The sequence below is a fragment of the Oncorhynchus masou genome, chromosome 30, assembly GCF_036934945.1.
Source record: "Oncorhynchus masou masou isolate Uvic2021 chromosome 30, UVic_Omas_1.1, whole genome shotgun sequence".
Taxonomy (NCBI): domain Eukaryota; kingdom Metazoa; phylum Chordata; class Actinopteri; order Salmoniformes; family Salmonidae; genus Oncorhynchus; species Oncorhynchus masou.
Window position 1 is genome coordinate 54,661,711 of NC_088241.1, and position 23,263 is coordinate 54,684,973.

The 23,263-nt window shown below is 43.1% G+C and overlaps 2 protein-coding genes across 2 annotated transcripts; both read left to right on the forward strand.

The window, feature by feature from the left end:
• The first annotated feature begins 765 nt into the window (after nucleotides 1-765).
• Nucleotides 766-13,431, forward strand: LOC135522797 (eukaryotic translation initiation factor 2 subunit 3). Its single transcript, XM_064949401.1, has 11 exons — nucleotides 766-870; nucleotides 1,840-1,903; nucleotides 2,559-2,686; nucleotides 2,843-3,059; nucleotides 9,066-9,224; nucleotides 9,371-9,505; nucleotides 9,601-9,695; nucleotides 9,919-10,063; nucleotides 10,166-10,335; nucleotides 10,540-10,712; nucleotides 12,722-13,431. The coding sequence occupies exons 1-11, from the start codon at nucleotides 802-804 to the stop codon at nucleotides 12,783-12,785; spliced, it is 1,419 nt and encodes a 472-aa protein (XP_064805473.1). The 5' UTR covers nucleotides 766-801; the 3' UTR covers nucleotides 12,786-13,431.
• A 2,687-nt stretch (nucleotides 13,432-16,118) lies between these two features.
• lrrc31 (leucine rich repeat containing 31) lies at nucleotides 16,119-22,709 on the forward strand. Its single transcript, XM_064949402.1, is given in 14 exon segments — nucleotides 16,119-16,570; nucleotides 16,819-16,871; nucleotides 17,187-17,357; nucleotides 17,492-17,647; nucleotides 17,781-17,948; nucleotides 18,038-18,202; nucleotides 18,292-18,381; nucleotides 20,797-20,937; nucleotides 21,063-21,230; nucleotides 21,325-21,489; nucleotides 21,600-21,755; nucleotides 21,847-21,876; nucleotides 21,879-22,120; nucleotides 22,235-22,709. Coding segments are annotated over 13 exon segments (1,785 nt in total). The 5' UTR covers nucleotides 16,119-16,570; nucleotides 16,819-16,858; the 3' UTR covers nucleotides 22,355-22,709.
• Nucleotides 22,710-23,263: the final 554 nt, after the last annotated feature.

Here is a 23,263-nt window from a genome sequence, read left to right on the forward strand (position 1 = left end):
TAAAGTAAAGTACAGATAACCCCCAAAAAACTACTTAAAAATAATTTGTAGACTACAAATTGACAGCAAGAAGCACAAGCATATATAATATTGACTAAAACATAATAATTGCAAACCTTACTTACATTTCTATACGATCACATACAGTGAGTGTAGAAAACGTTATGAGCACCTGGTCTTTCCATGACATAGACTGACCAATCGAATCCAGGTGAAAGCTTCGATCCCTTATTGATGGTGGAGGGGCTGTGCTGGTGAAGGATTGACGGGATATGGAGAATGAGATACTATTGAGAAAATGAGAGCGATAATGTATAATTTAACATAGAGCGGGCACTTGACAATAAAGATTTATGAAAAAACTACAAATGGACAAATAACGAGTGACATCATCAATAAAGGACGGACCCAACGCATGTATAGTAAGTTCTTTCTCACTTCTTTTATGATGAGTAAATCAAACAAAAGCACATCGATGAAACGATATTAATTATATGCAGTTACTTCACAGTAGCTGTCAACAGCACCAGTGAATATTGTGTAAAGAAGGGCTTTGAATTGCTAGTGAATTAGAATATTGCATCATCCCTAACGAAAGGACCCTTTTTTGAGTTGTTCACCAAATATATCATACATTTCTATTATACAATTCACGATAACACACGATGAAACATCTAATTTCTGACAACTGTCATGTCTGACTGGTGATATTACAGGAGACACAACTTGCTGAGTAGAATTTGGTGTACTAAATCTTTCAGGCAATCGCCGCAACATACTCAAATTCCTTTTACGTTTAAGATGGCGGGTGACGAGTCTGGAATAACGCTGGGTCAGCCTCATCTTTCCAAACAAGATCTAAATGATCTGGTGAGTGTTGATCTTTTCAACATTGTTGATATGGATAGTGATGGTTAGATTCTTTAAAAGTCACCGAACAAAATATGAATAATGATGTTGTTGCGGGCTCAGAGAAGGGGACTGTTTTACCGGCACATGCTAACAGTAACTAGCTAGCTAACATTAGCTTGGCTGTCGTAGCAACGTGGGGATTGTCCATATTCAGCCATGCCCAATGAGTAAAGACAGTTTTCTCTTTCATATATAGTAACGTTCTAGACCTACAAGTGCATTTGTTCCTCCAAGTCAGTCGTGTTTGCATTCAGTTGTGTATGTGCAGTTGTCACTGAAATTAAAAGTAAACAGCTGTTCAGTGCACATCTTCCCTGAATGGACAGGAAATGTCGCAGCACAACTGAACAACAGCCCATTCCGTTGTGTGAATGACCTATACTCAACACTTTAAAAATATATTATTGAGATACGCTGTAATTTAGCTGTTCAATTAGTCGATATTATTGATGGGGATATTTTACCATGGTATCATCAGCACCTGATGGTCACTTCACTAGGAGCATGTCACGTAAACTTCCAGCCGCTCCACAGGTCCCGTTTAATTATGCAGAATAGATTAGGCTTCCACTGTCTGCTTCACAATGTCATAGCTCACGATACTCACACAATAAATCATCCATTATTTACTTCTCACGGCTAGCTCTCTCATAATGTTATTAGCCCACTAGATTAAATACCATAATTTTATAACGGACGTCACGCTGCTTGCTTAGCGATACCACTCCTGATTCCACCAGACTTGAACCCAGGACCTCTGCCTTGCTTGCAGACGTGACAGCTTTCCTGAAGCGTCTTACCAGTCAGCGCCACATAAAAGTTACAGTTTGGCGGTTCAAGTGGCAAGACAAGGTTGAGGAGTAAGTTTCACATCCCCATGTGCTACACTTTGCATACTTCAATGACCTGTGTGTGTTCTCTCAACAGGATGTGTCCACCCTGACTCCTCTCTCTCAAGAGATCATCAGCAGACAGGCCACCATCAACATTGGTGAGTGAACCAGAACCAATCCCCTACAGTAGTGGTGTCTAAATTGAGACCTGGGGAAATCAGCCATAGATGACACACCCCTCACTTGATCTGATTCTAGCCTGTCTGATTGTATGTTGACATTTGCCTTTGTGGAAATAAGGATTCAGACATATTATTGGCAATGTTATGCTGTGGGGCTGCAGCATAGGGGAACAAAATGTAATTGCTTAAAAATATATATATATACCAAATATTGCACTTGCAATATAAATCAAAACACTTGGGTGAACTGTTGGAATCATAGAAATAGAATGTTCTGGTTTGGAACAATCGGTTGATGCATTTGACCTAAATAGAACAGCATGCAAACATAGGGTGAATCCAACAGCGAGGAGGAGGAACTGCGCAGCTTGAGTAACATGGGTTTGTGTGTGAGAAGCAGCCTTGAGGAGAAAAAACAAAGGAGTAAACTATAAAAACGGACATTACATACTGCTGAGATGCGTTTCAAAATATTGCATGCCACATCTTGCGATATGGGTATTGCACATGTCAGTATTGCGATTTCTGTGAAATTGATCAATAGTGTAGCCCTACGTGTGAGCATTGACCCCCTAATACCCTCCTCCACATAGCACCTCCAGTAACACTCTCAGTCCTCCCTGCCCTGTAGGCACCATTGGTCATGTGGCCCACGGGAAGTCGACGGTGGTCAAGGCCATCTCAGGGGTTCACACTGTCCGCTTCAAGAACGAGCTAGAGAGGAACATCACAATCAAGCTAGGTTACGCTAATGCCAAGGTAAGCAACAGTGGCCATTGACCCTAACAGAAATAGGATCACACATGAGGAAGGGCTGTGACATGGGCAGAATACATGTGAGAGAATGGAAATGGCATAGTACCAGTAGCATAGGTGATGTTTCCCTACTGACCTGCCCTCCCCTCCCTGCTTTAGGTGTACAAGCTGGATGATCCCAGCTGTCCCAGGCCAGAGTGCTACAGGTCGTGTGGCTCCAGTACTCCTGATGAGTTCCCTACAGACATCCCTGGAACCAAGGGTAACTTCAAACTGGTCAGACATGTGTCCTTTGTGGACTGTCCTGGTCACGACATTCTGATGGCCACTATGTTGAACGGAGCAGCTGTTATGGACGCTGCCCTCCTCCTCATTGGTAAGACTCCACCTCTGATATGTTAATATGACGTCAATTGTCATTCTCATCCACACACACCTTGTCTATTCGTATAATGTCCATGAGGCTAGGAGTGTTTATACAACGTTGGGAATTACGTTTAAACAAAGGTGGATCCTTAACGTTAAGAAATTCTGTTTGGGATTTTTTTGACCCCCTACATAATTCAAATCACAGTGCAATTATCACAAAAAATGTTATTTTCTGTGTTATATGCCTGGAACAGTAGGTTAACTGCCTTGTTCAGGGGCAGAACGATGGATTTTTACCTTGTCAGCTTGGGGATTCGATCTTGCAACCTCTCGGTTACTAGTCCAACGCTCTTACCACTAGACTACTAGGCGCACGGTTTTGTTGGCCCCTCTCACTCCCTTGTGCTGGCCTGCCTGCTCTTTCTCTTTGCTAATTAGGAGAGTGTGTGTTCAGTCTTTGGTCTGTTGCCTTGATACCATCTAGGACCTATACTAGGCGGTGTGTGAGAGGAAGATTAAAAAAATGGTCAAGACTCCAGTCACCCAAGTCATAGACTGTTCTCTCTTCTTGTTGAAATTCTAATCAATAATGAGGAAAGACAAGGTCAATCACCGATCGGGATGTTACTTTATTCAAAATGTAAGGCAGCCGGTGAGGCTGGTCGACCCAACACTCTTGATTGTAGTGCCAAGCAGCTCTGACATAGAAAGAATACAAATATATTTTATAGCAGAGATGCACCCTCTTAGCCTACATGACGAACATCAGATGTATGGAATGGTTCAAAAGGTGAGACTTGATATATGAGAAAGGAGGATTCCCCCCAGTCAGATAGCATTTGTTGTGAAGACTGTTCTTATTGTATAGAAACCAGAGTTTGTTTCCTCTCATCGTTATCCAACACCAACTCATTCTATGAAATGCATGCTGTATGTTTTATCACCAACCCGTTAAATCAATTGTCAGTTCCAGGTACCGCTATCTTGTAGAGGTCGACTGATTAATCGGAATGGCCGATTAATTAGGGCCGATGTTAAAGTTTTCATAACAATCGGAAATCGGTATTTTTGGATGCTGGTTTTGCAGATTTTGTGTAAAAAAAAATTACAACATTATTTAACGAGGCAAGTCAGTTAAGAACACATTCTTATTTTCAATGACGGCCTTAACTGGGTTAACTGCCTTGTTCGGGGGAAGAACGACAGATGTTGTCAGATGTTAACCTTGTCAGCTCAGCGATTCAATCTTGGAACCTTAAGGTTAACTAGGTTAACTAGTCCAATGCTCTAACCACCTACCTCACGAGGAGCCTGACTGTTACGGGAATGCAGTAAGAAGCCAAGGTAAGTTGCTAGCTAGCATTAAACATATCTTATAAAAAAACAATCAATCAATCATAATCACTAGTTATAACTACACATGGTTGATGATATTACTAGTTTATCTAGCGTGTCCTGCGTTTCATATAATCGATGCGGTGCTCATTCGTGAAAAAGGACTGTCGTTGCTCCAAAGTGTACCTAACCATAAACATTAATGCCTTTCTTAAAATCAATACACAGAAGTATATATTTTTAAACCTGCATATTTAGCTAAAAGAAAGGTTAGCAGGCAATATTAACCAGGTGAAATTGTGTCACTTCTCTTGCGTTCATTGCACGCAGAGTCAGGGTATATGCAACAGTTTGGGCCGCCTGGCTCATTGTGAACTAATTTGCCAGAATTTTACGTAATTATGACATAACATTGAAGGTTGTGCAATGTAACAGCAATATTTCGACTTAGGGATGCCACCTGTTAGATAAGATACGGAACGGTTCCGTATTTCACTGAAAGAATAAACGTTTTGTTTTCGAAATGACAGTTTCCGGATTCGACCAAATTAATGACCCTAAGGCTCGTATTTCTATGTGTTATAATTAAGTCTATGATTTGATGGAGCAGGCTGACTGAGCAATGGTAGGCACCAGCAGGCTCATAAGCATTCATTCAAACAGCACTTTTGTGCGTTTTGCCAGCTGCTCTTCGCAATGCTTCAAGCATTGTCCTGTTTATGACTTCAAGCCTATCAACTCCCGAGATTAGGCTGGTGTAACCGATGTGAAATGGCTAGCTAGTTAGCTGGGTGCGCGCTAATAGAGTTTCAAACGTCACTTGCTCTGAAACTTTGGTGTAGTTGTTCCCCTTGCTCTGCATGGGTAACGCTGCTTCGAGGGTGGCTGTTGTCGATGTGTTCCTGGTTCGAGCCCAGGTAGTGGCGAGGAGAGGGACAGAAGCTTTACTGTTACACTGGCAATAACGAAGTGCCTATAAGAACATCCAATAGTCAAAGGTTAATAAAATACAAATGGTATAGAGAGAAATAGTCCTATAATTCCTATAATAACTACAACCTAAAACGTCTTACCTGGGAATATTGAAGACTCATGTTAAAAGGAACCACCAGCTTTCATATGTTCTCATGTTCTGAGCAAGGAACTTAAACATTAGCTTTCTTACATGGCACATATTGCACTTTTACTTTCTTCTCCAACACTTTGTTTTTGCATTATATAAACCAAATTCAACATGTCATTTTTTATTTGAGGCTAAATAGATTTGATTGATGTATTATATTAAGTTATAATGAGTGTTCATTCAGTATTGTTGTAATTGTCATTATTAAAAATAAATGTTCAAAATCGTCTGATTAATCGGTATCAGCTTTTTCGGTCCTCCAATAATCAGTATCGGCGGTGAAAAATCATAATCGGTTGACCTCTACTATCTTGAGTAAAACCCATGTCCTTGACCACACGCCTTGACTAGCTGCAGGGAGCTGGAGTATGCACCCTGATGAAAACACAGAATTAGTAGAACTGAAATGTCTTACAGTTTGTTAAGTATATATAATTGTTAACTATTAATATTAAACAAAGCAGGTAAACATGTTAATTGTCCTCTCACACCCTGCTACCACACGGCAAGTGCACCAAGTCTAGGACCAAAAGGCTCCTTAACAGTTTCTACTCCCCAAGTCATGACTGCTGAACAATTAATCAAATGGCCACCTGGACAATTTACTTTGACCCCCATATTTTACAAATTACCTTGACTAACCTGTACCCCTGCACATTGACTCTGTACCCGTACTCCCTGTATATAGCCTTTTTAGTGTTATTTTTTACTTTAATTTAGTAAATATTTTCATAACTCTATTTCTTGAACTGCATTGTTGTTTAAGGGCTTTTATGTAAGCATTTCACGTTAAGATCTACACGTGTTGTATTCGGTGCTTGTGGCATAACATTTATATTTGATTTAGAATATCCTAGTTTATTCATGGAACCGATGTTTCCCGGGATACAGAGGTATCTTCTGGCCAGTCTTGGAAGCACAGGGTACTCTTCGTTGCTGAGTGGGAGAAGGTGTTTTGTTCTCATAATATGAAATGACAGTAGGCTACCGGTAGCCTGTATCGATTACCCTTTTCAGATATAATGGAATGTGGTCTGTTAGGGTAGGCTACACTACGGCTTTTTAAATGCAAACACAAAACCTTCTCTGGAGATATGAACGGCGTTTTACTTGTCTGTAAAGTAATGCTGCTTCTGAAGAGGGACTATCGCAATGCGTCCAGAACAGTCAATCACATCTTGATCTGCTGCGCGCAGCCTGCCTGCCTGCACGCAGACCACGTTCTCTTAAAATAGTGCTTTAAAGTTATTGAAATACTGTGAGTTACCAAAACATTTAGTAGAAATAAAGCACATCTAGCTACCCTACCATTAGAAACAACACAGCAGCACATCAATCAGCAATGTTTCTTGTTGTCAGGGAAACAATAGAACATGATATGCCTGAGCAGAATTCTACTGTCTGAAAAGCTACAGACTCTCTGATGCGGCACTTTTTTAATTGTCTGAAAAGTTATCACGTGTAGCTGCGTTGTATGTCTGTAGCTGCGTTGTATGTCTGTAAAGGGTTGTGGTGGATATACATTAATTGCCCGGCCGTTACGGTCAAACATATATAATAGGATCGTTATTCTACATTGTGAATTGACGTGGAATTTTATGATTTTTATTTTAATTTTAAACGGAAAACCTATAGTGGTCGTTTTTAAACGTTAAACAAAAAATTTCAATTTATCATATCCATACTGTTTATACACACCATTATTTATATGTACAATACCAGTCAAAAGTTTGGACACTTACTCATTTCAAGGGTTTTTCTTTGTTTTAATATTTTCTACATTGTAGAATAATAGTGAAGACATCAAAACTATGAAATAACACATGGAATTATGTAGTAACCAAAAAAGTGTTAAACAAATCAAAATATATTTGAGATTCTTCACCCTTTGTCTTGATGACAGCTTTGCACTCTTTTGGCATTCTCTCAACTAGTTTCATGAGATAGTCACCTGGAATGCATTGAATTTCACAGGTGTGCCTTGTTAATTTGTGGAATTTCTTTCCTTAATGCGTTTTAGCCAATCAGTTGTGTTGTAACAAGGTAGGGGTAGTATACAGGAGCACTATTTGATAAAAGATCAAGTCCATATTATGATAAGAACAGCTCAAATAAGCAAAGAGAAACCACAGTCCATCATTACTTGGGGGCGGCAAGTAGCCTAGTGGTTAGAGCGTTGGACCAGTAACCGGAAGGTTGCTGGTTCAAATCCCCGTGTTGACAAGGTAAAAATGTGTTGTTCTTCCCCTGAGCAAGGCAGTTTACCCACTGTTCTCTGGGCAGCCCCCCGCACCTCTCTCAAAGTTAATGTGGAAGATGCATTTCAGTTGAATACATTCAGTTTGACAATATATATATTTTCCCTACTTTAATCTGGAAAATTTCAAGAACTTTTAACATTTCTTCAAATGCAGTCGCAAAGATCATCAAGCGCTAGGATGAACCTGGCTCTCATGAGGACCGCCACAGGAAAGGAAGACCCAGAGTTACCTCTGCTGCTGAGGATAACTTCATTAAAGTTAACTGCACCTCTGATTGCGGCCCAAATAAATGCTTCACAGAGTTGAAGTAACCGACGATCTCAACATCAACTGTTCAGAGGAGACTGCGTGAATCAGGCCTTCATGGTCGAATTGCTGCAAACAAACCACTACTAAAGGAAACCAATAATAAGAAGAGACTTGCTTGGGCCAAGAAACACGAGCAATGGACATTAGACCAGTGGAAATCTGTCCTTTGGTTCCAACTGCCGTGTCTTTGTGAGACGAAGAGTAGGTGAACGGATGATCTCCGCATGTGTGGTTCCCACTGTGAAGCATGGAGGAGGAGGTATGATGGTGTGGTGGTGCTTTGCTGGTGACACTGTGACTCATTTAGAATTCAAGGCACACTTATCCAGCATGGCTACCACAGCATTCTGCAGTGATACGCCATCCCATCTGGTTTGTGCTTAGTGGGACTATCATTTGTTTTTCTTCAGGACAATGACCCAAAATACACCTCCAGGCTGTGTGAGGGCTATTTGACCAAGGAGATTGATGGAGTGCTGCATCAGATGACCTGGCCTCCACAATCACCGACCTCAACCCAATTGAGATGGTTTGGGAAGAGTTGGACCACGGTGTGAAGGAAAAGCAGCCAACAAGTGCTCAGCATATGTGGGAACTCCTTCAAGACTGTTGGAAAAGCATTCCAGATGAAGCTGGTTGAGAGAATGCCAAGCCAGTCAAAGCTGTCATCAAGGAAAAGGATAGCTATTTGAAGAATCTCAAATATAATATATATTTTGATTTGTTGTAACACGTTTTTTTTTTGGTTACTGTGTTGTTTCATGGTTTTGATGTCTTCACTATTATTCTACAATGTAGAAAATAGTAAAAATAAGAAAAACCTTTGAAAGAGTAGGTGTTCTAAAACTTTTGACCGGTATGTGTTTGTTTTATTCCGGACTCTAACATTGATGCGATTAACAGATGTGCATATGTTATGTGACCAATAAACATTGATTTGATTTTGATTTGATACATACATACACCTCTCCTTCCTCTCTCCCAGCGGGTAACGAGTCGTGTCCCCAGCCCCAAACCTCTGAGCACCTGGCTGCCATAGAGATCATGAAGCTCAAACACATCCTGATCCTCCAGAACAAGATTGATCTGGTCAAGGAGAGCCAGGCCAAGGAGCAGTACGAACAGATCCTAGCCTTCGTACAGGGTCAGTGGCTGGAATAGCTCTGTCCTGTAAAGCATTGTGTGTGTGTTTCTGAATGTGTTTGTTTGCCTGAGCGTAGTGAATGTAGATGTTTAACCCCTCTGCCTCTCCTTTTAAAGTGTGTGTAACCTCTCTCCTGTTGTGTGTAGGTACAGTGGCAGAGGGAGCACCTATTATTCCTATCTCAGCCCAGCTGAAGTACAACATAGAGGTGGTGTGTGAATACATTGTCAAGAAGATCCCTGTCCCCATCAGAGACTTCACCTCAGAACCTAGACTGATTGGTAAGAATAGACACGTGATGACTTGTACCAGTTTATCATGTGTTGTGTGTATGTTTTGTGGGTGTGTTAATGTGGTTTGAGTTTGTGTGTTTCAGTGATCCGGTCGTTTGATGTCAACAAGCCGGGATGTGAGGTTGACGACCTGAAAGGAGGTGTGGCCGGAGGCAGTATTCTAAAAGGCGTGCTCAAGGTAGGACTCACTTCCTCTTCCCCAAGGCATCATGGGTAAGTGGTCCTATGGCGCAAAGTTCTCATGAAGCTCTCACTCACTTTCATTCCCTGGTCTCTGTCACTCCCTCCTCTCTCTGTTTCTCCTCTCCTGTCTCATTCACCCTGTCTTTCTCTTTCTTGTCTCATCTCCCTCTTTCTCTCACTACCTGCCTCCCTCCTTTTATATATTGGTCCCTCTCCAGGTGGGTCAGGAGTTGGAGGTGCGTCCTGGCATCGTGTCTAAGGACCATGAGGGGAAGCTGATGTGTAAACCCATCTTCTCCAAGATCGTCTCACTTTTTGCTGAACACAACGACTTACAGTACGCAGCACCCGGAGGACTGATTGGTATGTACTTGTGTGTTACTGTGACAGTATGGTGGGTCAGGTGTGTGTTCTTTCTAATATAGGTTTAAATACTCAGGTATGTGTGTTTTCTGTCCTATCCAGGTGTAGGCACTAAGATTGATCCGACCCTGTGCAGAGCTGACCGTATGGTTGGCCAGGTGCTGGGAGCGGTCGGAGCACTACCTGAGATCTTCACAGAACTGGAAATCTCCTATTTCCTGTTGAGGAGGCTTCTGGGAGTCCGCACTGAAGGAGACAAGAAGGCCGCCAAGGTCAGCAATGTACCCTTGGAACTGTAGCCTGATACTCCTAGGCTTGCTGTTGCAATGTTGTGGATGGTAACAGACAGAATTTTAAAATTACATTTAGAGGAGAAAGCGTCTTTAGAGACGCACCCAGTGAGAGTGTGTCAGTAAGTGAGAGGTTTTGTCTACTCCAACTCAGTCTTCTTTCTGTTTCTGTGTTTTTCCCCTCAGGTCCAGAAGCTGTCTAAGAACGAGGTGTTGATGGTGAACATCGGGAGTCTGTCTACGGGCGGCAGAGTGAGTGCAGTGAAGGCTGATCTGGCCAAGATCGTCCTGACCAACCCTGTCTGTACAGAGGTTGGAGAGAAGATCGCTCTCAGCCGTCGTGTGGAGAAACATTGGCGGTAAGAGAGAGGGGAGGGGTTGATTTGACTCTGTGTGTGTGTGTGTGTGTGTGTATATATATATATATACATACATACATACATACAGTGCCTTGCGAAAGTATTCGGCGACCTTTTGCCACATTTCAGGCTTCAAACATAAAGATATAAAACTGTATTTTTTTTGTGAAGAATCAACAACAAGTGGGACACAATCATGAAGTGGAACGACATTTATTGGATATTTCAAACTTTTTTAACAAATCGAAAACTGAAAAATTGGGCGTGCAAAATTATTCAGCCCCCTTAAGTTAATACTTTGTAGCGCCACCTTTTGCTGCCATTACAGCTGTAAGTCGCTTGGGGTATGTCTCTATCAGTTTTGCACATCGAGAGACTGAAATTTTTTCCCATTCCTCCTTGCAAAACAGCTCGAGCTCAGTGAGGTTGGATGGAGAGCATTTGTGAACAGCAGTTTTCAGTTCTTTCCACATATTCTCGATTGGATTCAGGTCTGGACTTTGACTTGGCCATTCTAACACCTGGATATGTTTATTTTTGAACCATTCCATTGTAGATTTTGCTTTATGTTTTGGATCATTGTCTTGTTGAAAGACAAATCTCCGTCCCAGTCTCAGGTCTTTTGCAGACTCCATCAGGTTTTCTTCCAGAATGGTCCTGTATTTGGCTCCATCCATCTTCCCATCAATTTTAACCATCTTCCCTGTCCCTGCTGAAGAAAAGCAGGCCCAAACCATGATGCTGCCACCACCATGTTTGACAGTGGGGATGGTGTGTTCAGCGTGATGAGCTGTGTTGCTTTTACGCCAAACATAACGTTTTGCATTGTTGCCAAAAAGTTCAATTTTGGTTTCATCTGACCAGAGCACCTTCTTCCACATGTTTGGTGTGTCTCTGGGGTGGCTTGTGGCAAACTTTAAACAACATTTTTTATGGATATCTTTAAGAAATGTCTTTCTTCTTGCCACTCTTCCATAAAGGCCAGATTTGTGCAATATACGACTGATTGTTGTCCTATGGACAGAGTCTCCCACATCAGCTGTGCAGTTCATCCAGAGTGATCATGGGACTCCTGGCTGCATCTTGTAGTCTTCTCAGTCTTCTCCTTGTATGAGCTGAAAGTTTAGAGGGACGGCCAGGTCTTGGTAGATTTGCAGTGGTCTGATACTATTCCATTTCAATATTATCGCTTGCACAGTGCTCCTTGGGATGTTTAAAGCTTGGGAAATCTTTTTGTATCCAAATCCGGCTTTAAACTTCTTCACAACAGTATCTCCGACCTGCCTGGTGTGTTCCTTGTTCTTTTTAATTTAATTTTTACCTTTATTTTCCTAGGCAAGTCAGTTATGAACAAATTCTTATTTTCAATGACGGCCTAGGAACAGTGGGTTAACTGCCTGTTCAGGGTCAGAACGACAGATTTGTACCTTGTCAGCTCGGGATTTGAACTTGCGATGAACTTTCGGATACCAGTCCAACGCTCTAACCACTAGGCTACCCTGCCGCCTAGTGATGATGCTCGCTGCGCTTTTAACGGACCTCTGAGACTATCACAGTGCAGGTGCATTTATACGGAGACTTGATTACACACAGGTTGATTGTATTTATCATCATTAGTCATTTAGGTCAACATTGGATCATTCAGAGATCCTCACTGAACTTCTGGAGAGAGTTTGCTGCACTGAAAGTAAAGGGGCTGAATAATTTTGCACGCCCAATTTTTCAGTTTTTGATTTGTTAAAAAAGTTTGAAATATCCAATAAATGTCGTTCCACTTCATGATTGTGTCCCACTTGTTGTTGATTCTTCACAAAAAAATACAGTTTTATACCTTTATGTTTGAAGCCTGAAATGTGGCAAAAGGTCGCAAAGTTCAAGGGGGCCGAATACTTTCGCAAGGCACTGTATATATGTGTATGTGTAAATATATATATGTGTATGTATGTGTATATGTGTTTGGCTGTTTACCCTGACTATCGCATTATTGGTTGTCTATTTTCTCTCTGCAGTCTGATTGGCTGGGGCCAGATCAGGAGGGGCGTGACCATCACCCCTACTGTGGACGACGACTGAGCAACCAAACAGGAAGTGTGTCTCCATGGTGACACCCTCTCAACAAGACTACACACCCAACATACTCTTTTTCATACATACACACACCTGTACAGCTGCCGAGAGAGGGATACCTGACCCGGGAGAGGGAAGGAAGGAGGCTGCATCTTAAATATCTATACTGGCTTCCTCACTACGTCTCCTCTCCTACATCTGCACTGATAAATAAAGAACTGTGACAGGTGAAAGCAGGTTCCTCATAGATATCTACTGTTTTCATCTGTCTTGTTTTCAGATCAGTGCAGACGAATGAGGAAGACACCGTAAAGTATTGACATGCAGCCAGGGAGGGTAAAGAAAGGTAGCTGGTCTGGGGTTTTAAGATGACTATCTCCCAAAGCAGGACTGGGAATGATGGAACCGGGGGCAACACTCACAACGCTACAGATAGAAATGTAATGGATAGAGCTGAGATTACATGAGTTCCTATTAATTCCACATGACAGAGAATCCTGTCCTTTTCTATTTTATATATTTCTATCTGGCTGTACAGTAAGTGTTGCTCCATCCTGAATAAGCCCTGGAGTAACAGATGGTTGATAGTGCTGTGTGTTCTGCTGTTAACAGCTTTCAGTGAAATCTAATAAAATGCACATTTGGAACAAAAGCCTGTGAGTTTGTTCTTTAATATTCTATAGGGTTTGATTGGATACTTTTTATTATGCAATGATCTATTTACACATGTTTCTGTCCAATTAAAGCAGACAAGTGGCAAGAATACAATGAGGGTTTATGAATAATGTATTAACAAAAAAACGAGAGAAGTCACATGTAAAGCCTGAGTACAGCTAAAAACACTCAGTAATGATTTATCTGTAAACTCCACCCCTAACTCACCTGTTGGGATAAAGTTCAGCTCAGTGCTATAACATTCAGCTCGGTCTGAATGTTATAGGATAATGGGAAATGCATGAATACTGCCTTCCAAAAACGATAAAGTAAACCACTTTGTGGTCGTCTATCTGGTGATTTACACTGTGGAAATCAGTTCCTGAGCTGCTGCTGAACACTTTGGAGGAGCTGAAGAAAGGAGACTTAAATGGCACCAGAATAATGGTGTGCTGATTACTTTAGTCACATCCCAAAGGCCAAGTTGGAGCATGCTGAGAGAGAAGACACTGTGGATATAACGATGCAGCCCTATGGACTTGAGAATGCTGGAGATCCTCAGGAAGATAAACCTCAACATTCTTGCCGAGGGACTACAAATTGACAACCCATCAGGTAATTACTCACATTAGGTTTGAAATATCACTTAGTGTACATTTTCCCTCACTGACAAAGTGAAATCTTGGTGTTCTTACAACCAATTTTGAAACGGAAGCCTTTTATTTCAGCAATTACAGAGGAGACAGATAAACCTCAATCAGAGGAGAACACTGCTCCTGAACCTCTTCCACCTGAGGAGACAAAGCCTCCAAAACCATCTCTCCTGTCCTCTGTGCCATGACATCTTCAGGGATTCTGCCATGTCGTCACAGCGTTTGCTAGAACAGAGACCTTGTTCTCCCTGTCTTCAGATCCTGTGATTCTGGACCCCAACACTGTCCATCCAGATCTCACATTGTCTAAGGATCTGATCAGTGTGAGAGAGAGTGAAGAGACAGAAGCTTCCTGACCACCCAGAGAGATTTGATTACTTTACATGGATCATGGGTTGTGATGGAGTTAACTCAGGGACACATAGCTGGGATGTTGAAGTTGTGCAAAATACAAATTGGTACCTGGGTGTGGTCACAGAGTCTGTGCAGAGGAAAGAAACCATCGAGAGTGACCACTGGCGGTTCCGACACTTCGATGGGTTGTGACTTGGCGGAGATCTTTCTGTCAGTCTGTTATATCTGGAGTATTTCTCCTGTCCTATCCGGTGTCCTGTGTGAATTTAAGTATGCTCTCTCTAATTCTCTCTATCTCTCTCTCGGAGGACCTGAGCCCGAGGACCATGCCTCAGGACTACCTGGCATGATGACTCCTTGCTGTCCCCAGTCGACCTGGCCCTGCTGCTGCTTCAGTTTCAACTGTTCTGCCTGCGGCTATAGAACCCTGACCTGTTCACCGGACGTGCTACCTGTCCCCAGACCTGCTGTTATCAACTCTCAAAAGCAGAAGCGGTAGAGATACTCTCAATGATCGGCTATGAAAAACCAACTGACATTTACTCCTGAGGTGCTGACTTGTTGCACCCTCGACAACTACTGTGATTATTATTATTTTATTTGTATTTATTTTGTTTACCCCCAATTTTGTGGTATCCAATTGTTTTTAGTAGTTACTATCTTGTCTCATCGCTACAACTCCTGTACAGGCTCGGGAGAGACGAAGCTCGAGAGTCATGCGTCCTCCGAAACACAACCCAACCAAGCCGCACTGCAATACAACTAGCGCTGCGATGCAGTGCCTTAGACCACTGCGCCACCCGGGAGGCAGTGATTATTATTATCTGACCCTGCTTGTCATTTATGAACATTTGAACATCTTGGCCATGTTCTGTTATGATCTCCACCTGGCACAGCCAGAGGAGGACTGGCCATCCCTCATTGCCTGGTTCCTCTCTAGGTTTCTTCCTAGGTTTTGGCCTTTCTAGGGAGTTCTTCCTAGCCCCCATGCTTCTACTCCTGCATTGCTTGCTCTTTGGGGTTTTAGGCTGGGTTTCTGTACAACACTTTGAGATATCAGCTGATGTAAGAAGGGCTATATAAGTTTGATTTGATTTAGCTGTAGTCTCCATCCTCTGAGGATCTTACCAATGAAGGCCTCTGTGCAAATCCAGCACAGTTAGAGAAGATACATAGTTGCGTTTCAGGTCTTCTTTATTGCAGTTGTGTTGCACAAATAATCAGATCTCACAACGCCTGGAAAAGTGTTTGTCGTATATAAATGAGATCGCAATGCCCCTTGTCACTGTCTCATTTCAGATTCATACCCTCTTATGCAGAGATCGAGAGTTGAATTATTTGCTCGATTTCTGGGAAACAGCTTTTACTGTACTTACATATTTCCAGTAAAAAATGGCTAAATATTTACATGAAGTCAATATGTAGGCTACATAAAGTCCACATATGTTTCCTTTGAGTAGTCTTATAGCATTATTATCCTTGGGTGATATGTAATATAATGATAATTAAGTTATTATATGAATGTAATCCTGTAATAAATAAAATATTTATTGATCAATCCAAATATTTCAGCGTTATTCAATCATCTCTGTTTGACCTAGATGAAAAAAATGATTTTAGCTCAATCTTTATTATGTTGCAAGCTGTCGTTTTTGTTTACTAAAGGAGTTCCGAAGTCTACTTCCTGGATGGATGGCACACCTGATGGTTGTAACTCGTTACCACAGCCACAAAGTCCAAATTGCCTTGGCTATATCGTAAGTAATGAAAACAAAAGTTGCTTTTTGGTCTTAATTTAATGTTAGAGTTTGGCATATGGCTACCAGAGTGGTTAGGTTTAAAATCGTTGTAGAACATTGTAGAAATATGCGGCGATTTGCTGTGATAAAGAACTGAAGACAGCACCTGAAGAGCACGAGACACCACGCGTCAACACGGAGTGACAATATCCGAAGGAGTCGCAAATGTAGACGCTGATCCAAGGTCAATTTGGCGTTTATTGAGCTGAAGGGGGTTTGGGGACGCCAAGCCGATCCTATACCTGTACAGGACAGCCTCTACTTGGAGCTGAAGTAGCCTACACCTGCGACAGACGCAGTTCGGCGGTCAGGCAATAACACGGATCAAAAAGTATGTATCGTGAACTTTAAATGCCGAAAAATGTCATGTTTTTCGCAATAAGAGACAAGACGCACGCAGCTTGTGTTTCTTTGGGGGAGGTCGATTGCGTTTTTAATAAGATTTCAGTGTTAAATTCGGTAGGCCTATTACTCAAAAGATTGAATACAGAAGTATTGCTCCTCTTCTAGGCAGAAACTGTCATGTAAAATGGTATCTGTGTCAACGTGTGTGTGATCTGTGCACCGTATGATCATAAGCTGTTACAGAGCTATTTGAGTTGCTGAGCTGCACTGAAGAATGGAATCATCAGGTATGTTGCTTTATGTTTTTGCTCCTATACAGGTCTAGGCTCCAATATTAATCTCCTAGCCAACTGATTATGTCCTACTGATGATTAAAATATGATAAATGTTTGGAATGAGATTGGAAAATCTGATTGATCTGTTGTTATGGCCATACATCAGTCCTTGATTCAATTGATCACTTGACTGAGTAGGTGTGTTAGAGCTGAGCTGGAACAAAATACTGCACACCCTGTGGCTCTCAAGAACTGGGTTGGGGTATAGGGTAAGGGTCCATTTGGGATTGAGTAGGCATCTAATCATGTCTGTTTGTGATTGGCCAGATGTCCAGCGGGGGCGGGGACGTTCGCCGTTTGACCTCATCATGAACCAGATCCGCAGGAAACGCACGACCTCAGACAGGAAGTCAACGTCTGGCCGCTTCCTGTCCCGCCAAGCCGAGAGTGGAGTGCTTCCTGAGGACAGAGAGGCGGAGGAGGAGAGGGACGGCGCAGGTGAGTGGACTGTGAGAATCTCAATAAGCTGCAAAAGTATTTAGTGCCCATAGTCAGTACCATTTTACTGGAATTGTAATGTGTCTTAGGATAACTTAACATGTGATATGTTTGGTGTTTGTGTTGTGTCCCAGGTGTCGTTCCTGGCCCAACTGACCCAGCAGAGAGTGTGTGTGACATGGGCTGGGGTCGTGTGTGTGTGTTTGTCAAGAGGCTGGGGAAAAGAGCAGACAGCAGGACTTTGAGTCTGGCTCACTGCGACCTCACTGCTACTGATGTACTGGAACTGGGTTAGTACACCCATACATTTAAATACTTTATTTGGATCAGCAAATCAAACGTACATTTCAAGACACACACGCACATACTCGTCATATTATGTTGGTGTTATCTTTTTGTGCCCACCCTGTCTCTCTCTCTCAGCTACCTTGCTCCCCTCTCTGTCTCTATTGGAGGAGATGGACCTGTCATGGAATGAGCTGATTGGAGGATGTCTGAGATCATTGACCTCTCACCTCCAGAACGTGGGTGGACTCAGAACCCTCAGGCTCTCCTGCTGTAGGCTGACTGCTGATGACATCACTGCTCTGGGTGGGGCTTAAAAAGAGACTCTAACCTAAACACTTACTGTGTCTTTACATTAGTGGCAATTTTGCAGACTGCCTGTGTGTGTTGTGTAGGTGAGGCATTGAAGTGTGTTCCGGTGTTGGAGGTTCTGGACCTGTCCTGGAATGCTGGTATTGGTGGCTCAGCTTTGCAAGGCATTGTGGGTAAACTCCACCCAACCCTTAGAGAGCTCTACTTGGTGGCCTGCCAGCTCACTGAAACTGACGCTACTATACTGGGTACGTACACATGCACAGACACACACACAAACACAAAGTTGCTACGAGATTAAATGAAATGTCTCTCTCCCCTCTCTCTCTCATCCCAGGTGGTATAGTGAGTGTTCTCCCCAGACTGTGTGTGTTGGATGCGTCTTGCAACCCTCTCCTGGCCCACACACAGACCGACGCAGAGGACGGTGCTCAACTCTTTATTATTAAAATACAGGAATAGGGTGCTAGAAGCCAACAATCCTAAATTGAAAAGGGGGCCAGCCCTTACTCATTTGTTGCAGTTTATATACAGCGGGGCAAAAAAGTATTTAGTCAGCCACCAATAGTGCAAGTTCTCCCACTTAAAAAGATGAGAGAGGCCTGTCATGTTCATCATAGGTACAATTCAACTATGACAGACAAAATGAGAAGAAAAAAATCCAGAAAATCACATTGTAGGATTTTTAATGAATTTATTTGCAAATTATAGTGGAAAATAAGTATTTGGTCACCTACAAACAAGCAAGATTTCTGACTCGCAGACCTGTATCTTCTTCTTTAAGAGGCTCCTCTGTCCTCCACTCGTTACCTGTATTAATGGCACCTGTTTGAACTTGTTATCAGTATAAAAGACACATGTCCACAACCTCAAACAGTCACACTCCAAACTCCACTATGGCCAAGACCAAAGAGCTGTCAAATGACACCAGAAACAAAATTGTAGACCTGCACCAGGCTGGGAAGACTGAATCTGCAAAGGTAAGCAGCTTGGTTTGAAGAAATCAACTGTGGGAGCAATTATTAGGAAATGGAAGACATACAAGACCACTGATAATCTCCCTCGATCTGGGGCTCCACGCAAGATCTCATCCCGTGGGGTCAAAATGATCACAAGAATAGTGAGCAAAAATCCCAGAACCACACGGGGGGACCTAGTGAATGACCTGCAGAGAGCTGGGACCAAATTAACAAAGCCTGCCTTCAGTAACACACTACGCCGCCAGGAACTCAAATCCTGCAGTGCCAGACGTGTCCCCCTGCTTAAGCCAGTACATGTCCAGGCCCGTCTGAAGTTTGCTAGAGAGCATTTGGATTATCCAGAAGAAGATTGGGAGAATGTCATATGGTCAGATGAAACCAAAATATACATTTTTGGTAAAAACTCAACTCGTCGTGTTTGGAGGACAAAGAATGCTGAGTTGCATCCAAAGAACACCATGCCTACTGTGAAGCATGGGGGTGGGAACATCATGCTTTGGGGCTGTTTTTCTGCAAAGGGACCAGGACGACTGATCCGTGTAAAGGAAAGAATGAATGGGGCCATGTATCGTGAGATTTTGAGTGAAAACCTCCTTCCATTAGCAAGGGCATTGAAGATGAAACGTGGCTGGGTCTTTCAGCATGACAATGATCCCAAACACACCGCCCGGACAACGAAGGAGTGGCTTCGTAAGAAGCATTTCAAGGTCCTGGAGTGGCCTAGCCAGTCTCCAGATCTCAACCCCATAGAAAATCTTTGGAGGGAGTTGAAAGTCCGTGTTGCCCAGCAACAGCCCCAAAACATCACGGCTCTATAGGAGATCAGCATGGAGGATTGGGCCAAAATACCAGCAACAGTGTGTGAAAACCCAGTGAAGACTTACAGAAAACGTTTGACCTCTGTCATTGCCAACAAAGGGTATATGACTTTTGTTATTGACCAAATACTTATTTTCCACCATAATTTGCAAATAAATTCATTAAGAATCCTACAATGTGATTTTCTGGAGAGAAAAAAAATATTTTTTTCTGTCATAGTTGAAGTGTACCTATGATGAACATTACAGGCCTTATTATAATTGTATTTTTTTATTATTATAAAAACATGTTTACCTTTTTATTTAACTAGGCAAGTCAGTTAAGAGAAAATTCGTATTTACAATGACGGCCTACCAAAAGGCAAAAGGCCTCCCGTGGGGACTGGGGCTGGAATTAAAAATGCATTAAATTAAAATATAGGACAACACCCATCACGACAAGAAAGACAAAACTACATAAAGAGAGACATAAGATAACAACAGCATGGTAGCAACACAACATGACAACAACATGCAGCAGCACAACATGGTAGCTGCACAAAACAGGGTACAGACAACAAAATATTGGGCACAGACAACAGCACAAAGGGCAAGAAGGTAGAGACAACAATACATCACACAAAGCAGCCACAACTGTCAGTAAAGAGTGTCCATGATTGAGTCTTTGAATGAAGAGATTGAGATAAAACAGTCCAGTTTGAGTGTTTGTTGCAGCTCGTTCCAGTTGCTAGCTGCAGCAAACTGAAAAGACGAGTGACCCATGGATGTGTGTGCTTTGGGGACCTTTAACAGAATGTGACTAGCAGAACGGGTGTTGTATGTGGAGGATGAGGGCTGCAGTAGACATCTCAGATAGGGGGGAGTGAGGCCTAAGAGGGTTTTATAAATGAGCATCAACCAGTGGGTCTTGCGACGGGTATACAGAGATGACCAGTTTACAGAGGAGTAAAGAGTGCAGTGATGTGTCCTATTGGGCGCATTGATGGCAGTTGATCTAGTTGCAGATGATATTTAGATTTTCTTGATGTTGTTTTTCTTTCACAGGCAGCATGTCCAAAACAGAGCCAGGGAAAGGCAGCGTGTGGGGTTTGGGGGGGTTAGTCCCTTCCCTAAGCCACACCCCCTCCCTTACAACCCTACGACTACACGACTGTGGCCTGACCACACAATCCCTCGGCCTGTTGGGTAAGATGTCAGTCACATAACACATAAGGGAGAGAAACTGGCCATTCGATTAGTGTTTGTCTAGGGGCTAATTCATCTATCAGTCCTCATAGATCTGTTAATTTGATCAACCCCTCTTTCTACAGGTGGTTCGTTCCACTGCCTCCGCTCCCTGTGTCAATTGGACCTGTCCTGTAATAAGGGTGTGGCCGGGGGGCTGTCCCTCCTCTCCCCTCACCTGGCTCTCCTCTCACATCTGGGCGGCCTGGACCTGCACCTCTGTTGCCTCACACACACAGACCTACAGGCCCTCAGTGAGTGTGTGTGTGTGTGTGAGAGAGAGAGCGAGAGAAGTGGTATGTCTTGAGTTGTTGCATACCTTTGAATGTGAGTGTGTGTTGTCTCCAGTCCAGGCGCTGCCCTCGCTCACTGAGCTGACGGAACTGGACCTGTCATCCAATAAGGAGGTTGGGGGTGTGGTCAGTGATATTGTCTCTGCCCTCCCGCTGTCACAGATTAAACTCCTCCCACTCAACGGCTGCAGTCTGAACCAGGAATCACTCAGCGCACTCGGTACTCCACTATTACTGGCTGCTTCTTATTCTAGTCTAGTGTACTTCAAGATGAGGCTTCTGTTTGACTGCTTGAATCCAAATAAAATATTCTGTATGTGTGTGTTCCAGCTCTAGCTATGCCGTACCTGCAGTGTATAGATGTGTCCTGGAGTAAGATGGTGGGCGGGCGTCTGGCACTGCTACTGGAAGCTCTGCAGCCGTCAGCCACCCAGGAGCTCCGCCTTAGCAGCTGTGACCTCACCACTGACGACCTGCTTCATCTGGGTACACACATGCATACACACTATCACGCACTCTATACATACCTACTGACACAAATACAGGTGAGTTTAATAATCTTTCCTTCTGCCCCTAGCTGTGGTATGTAAGCGTGGCGTTCTGTCCTCTCTGTGTTGGACCTGTCCTATAACGGAGGGGTGGGGGAGGAGGGGTGGTGTGGGTTGCTAGGAGAAGGGGGGCTGGGCTCACTGGAGGAGCTGGACCTTAGTCTGCGACCCCTGACCTCTAAACCCTCACTCCTGACATCCAACCCCTCACCCCTGACCTGGCTGCCAACCCTGCTCTCTGCTTTTCCTCATCTACCTGCGCTGACACGTCTCTCTCTTCAGCGATGGACTCTCACAGCCCAGGTACACACACACACACGCACTGACTTGGTACTGACTTTTCATCTATACGGCATAAAATCAATTGTAATGGCTGGAACTATCAGATGTATGTTATTACATCCTTCTCTCCTCCAGGAGCGGGAGCAGGTAAACCACGCCCTCAGGAAGAGGAAAGTACTATTAGAGTTGGACCCCGTCCCGTTTGCTTCGTCTGCCAACCAGGAGGGGCGAGAGGAGGAACGCAATGAGGAGTAGAGCTAGAAAGAGGGAAGGGAATTGGAGGGGCTTTTGTTTGTTTGATTTCATGTAAATGTATCTAATGTTTATTACTTCTAACATATGGGTCAAACACATTAACTATGTTGTCTTTTAGATCAAGCACCCAAAATAATCTTGTGATGTTAAGCACCATGCACATACACCATACTGTTTGCACATTGTTTTCCCGCTGATAATGACTTTGATGAAAGTAAGAAGTTTACATCAGTAAAACTACTAACACTGTGAGTACTGATCTGAGCTGTTTGGCCAATTCTGTTCATTTGACTTTTAGCTTCACTCTGACATGCTGATTGTTTCAATAAATTATGCACCGGGTACATGAATAACACGTTTGACATCTTGGAGTGTGTGTAATAATTCTGCAGGCGGAAAGTAGTGTGTGTCATATTGTGTTTAATGGGTTTCACATTCTCCTCTCATCTCCGGTAGAAACAGAACCTGAATCATTTATTCTTCTTGCTGGCGGGTGCTTTCTTCTCCTTCACTGCAAGTTCCTCTCTTCCATCACTCTTCTTCTGTCCTTCTCCAGTTCTCGGAACATTCCGGAGGCCCTTCTGGACCATCAGCCCCTGCCGCCATGCCTGGATCTGTTCGCAGAAACCCTGTGTGTGACCAACTGGGTTCAAAAACCCAGATCTCCTGTGTGCCACAAGACTGTGTTCACCCTTCAGTTATTTACATGCACCTGTACGTGTGTTTGTATGTTAGTAGTATCTGTATGGCCTTGCGGAACTTGTATCCAGTCTCCTTTAGGTAGAGTTGTATAGCCCTGAGGCATAACTTCTACCAGAGGGTTGTAATTCAGCTGTAGAACCACCAGGTGTCACAGGAGAGGCATATAGGTTGAGAGCTTCAAGTTCCTTGGTGTCCACATCAACAACT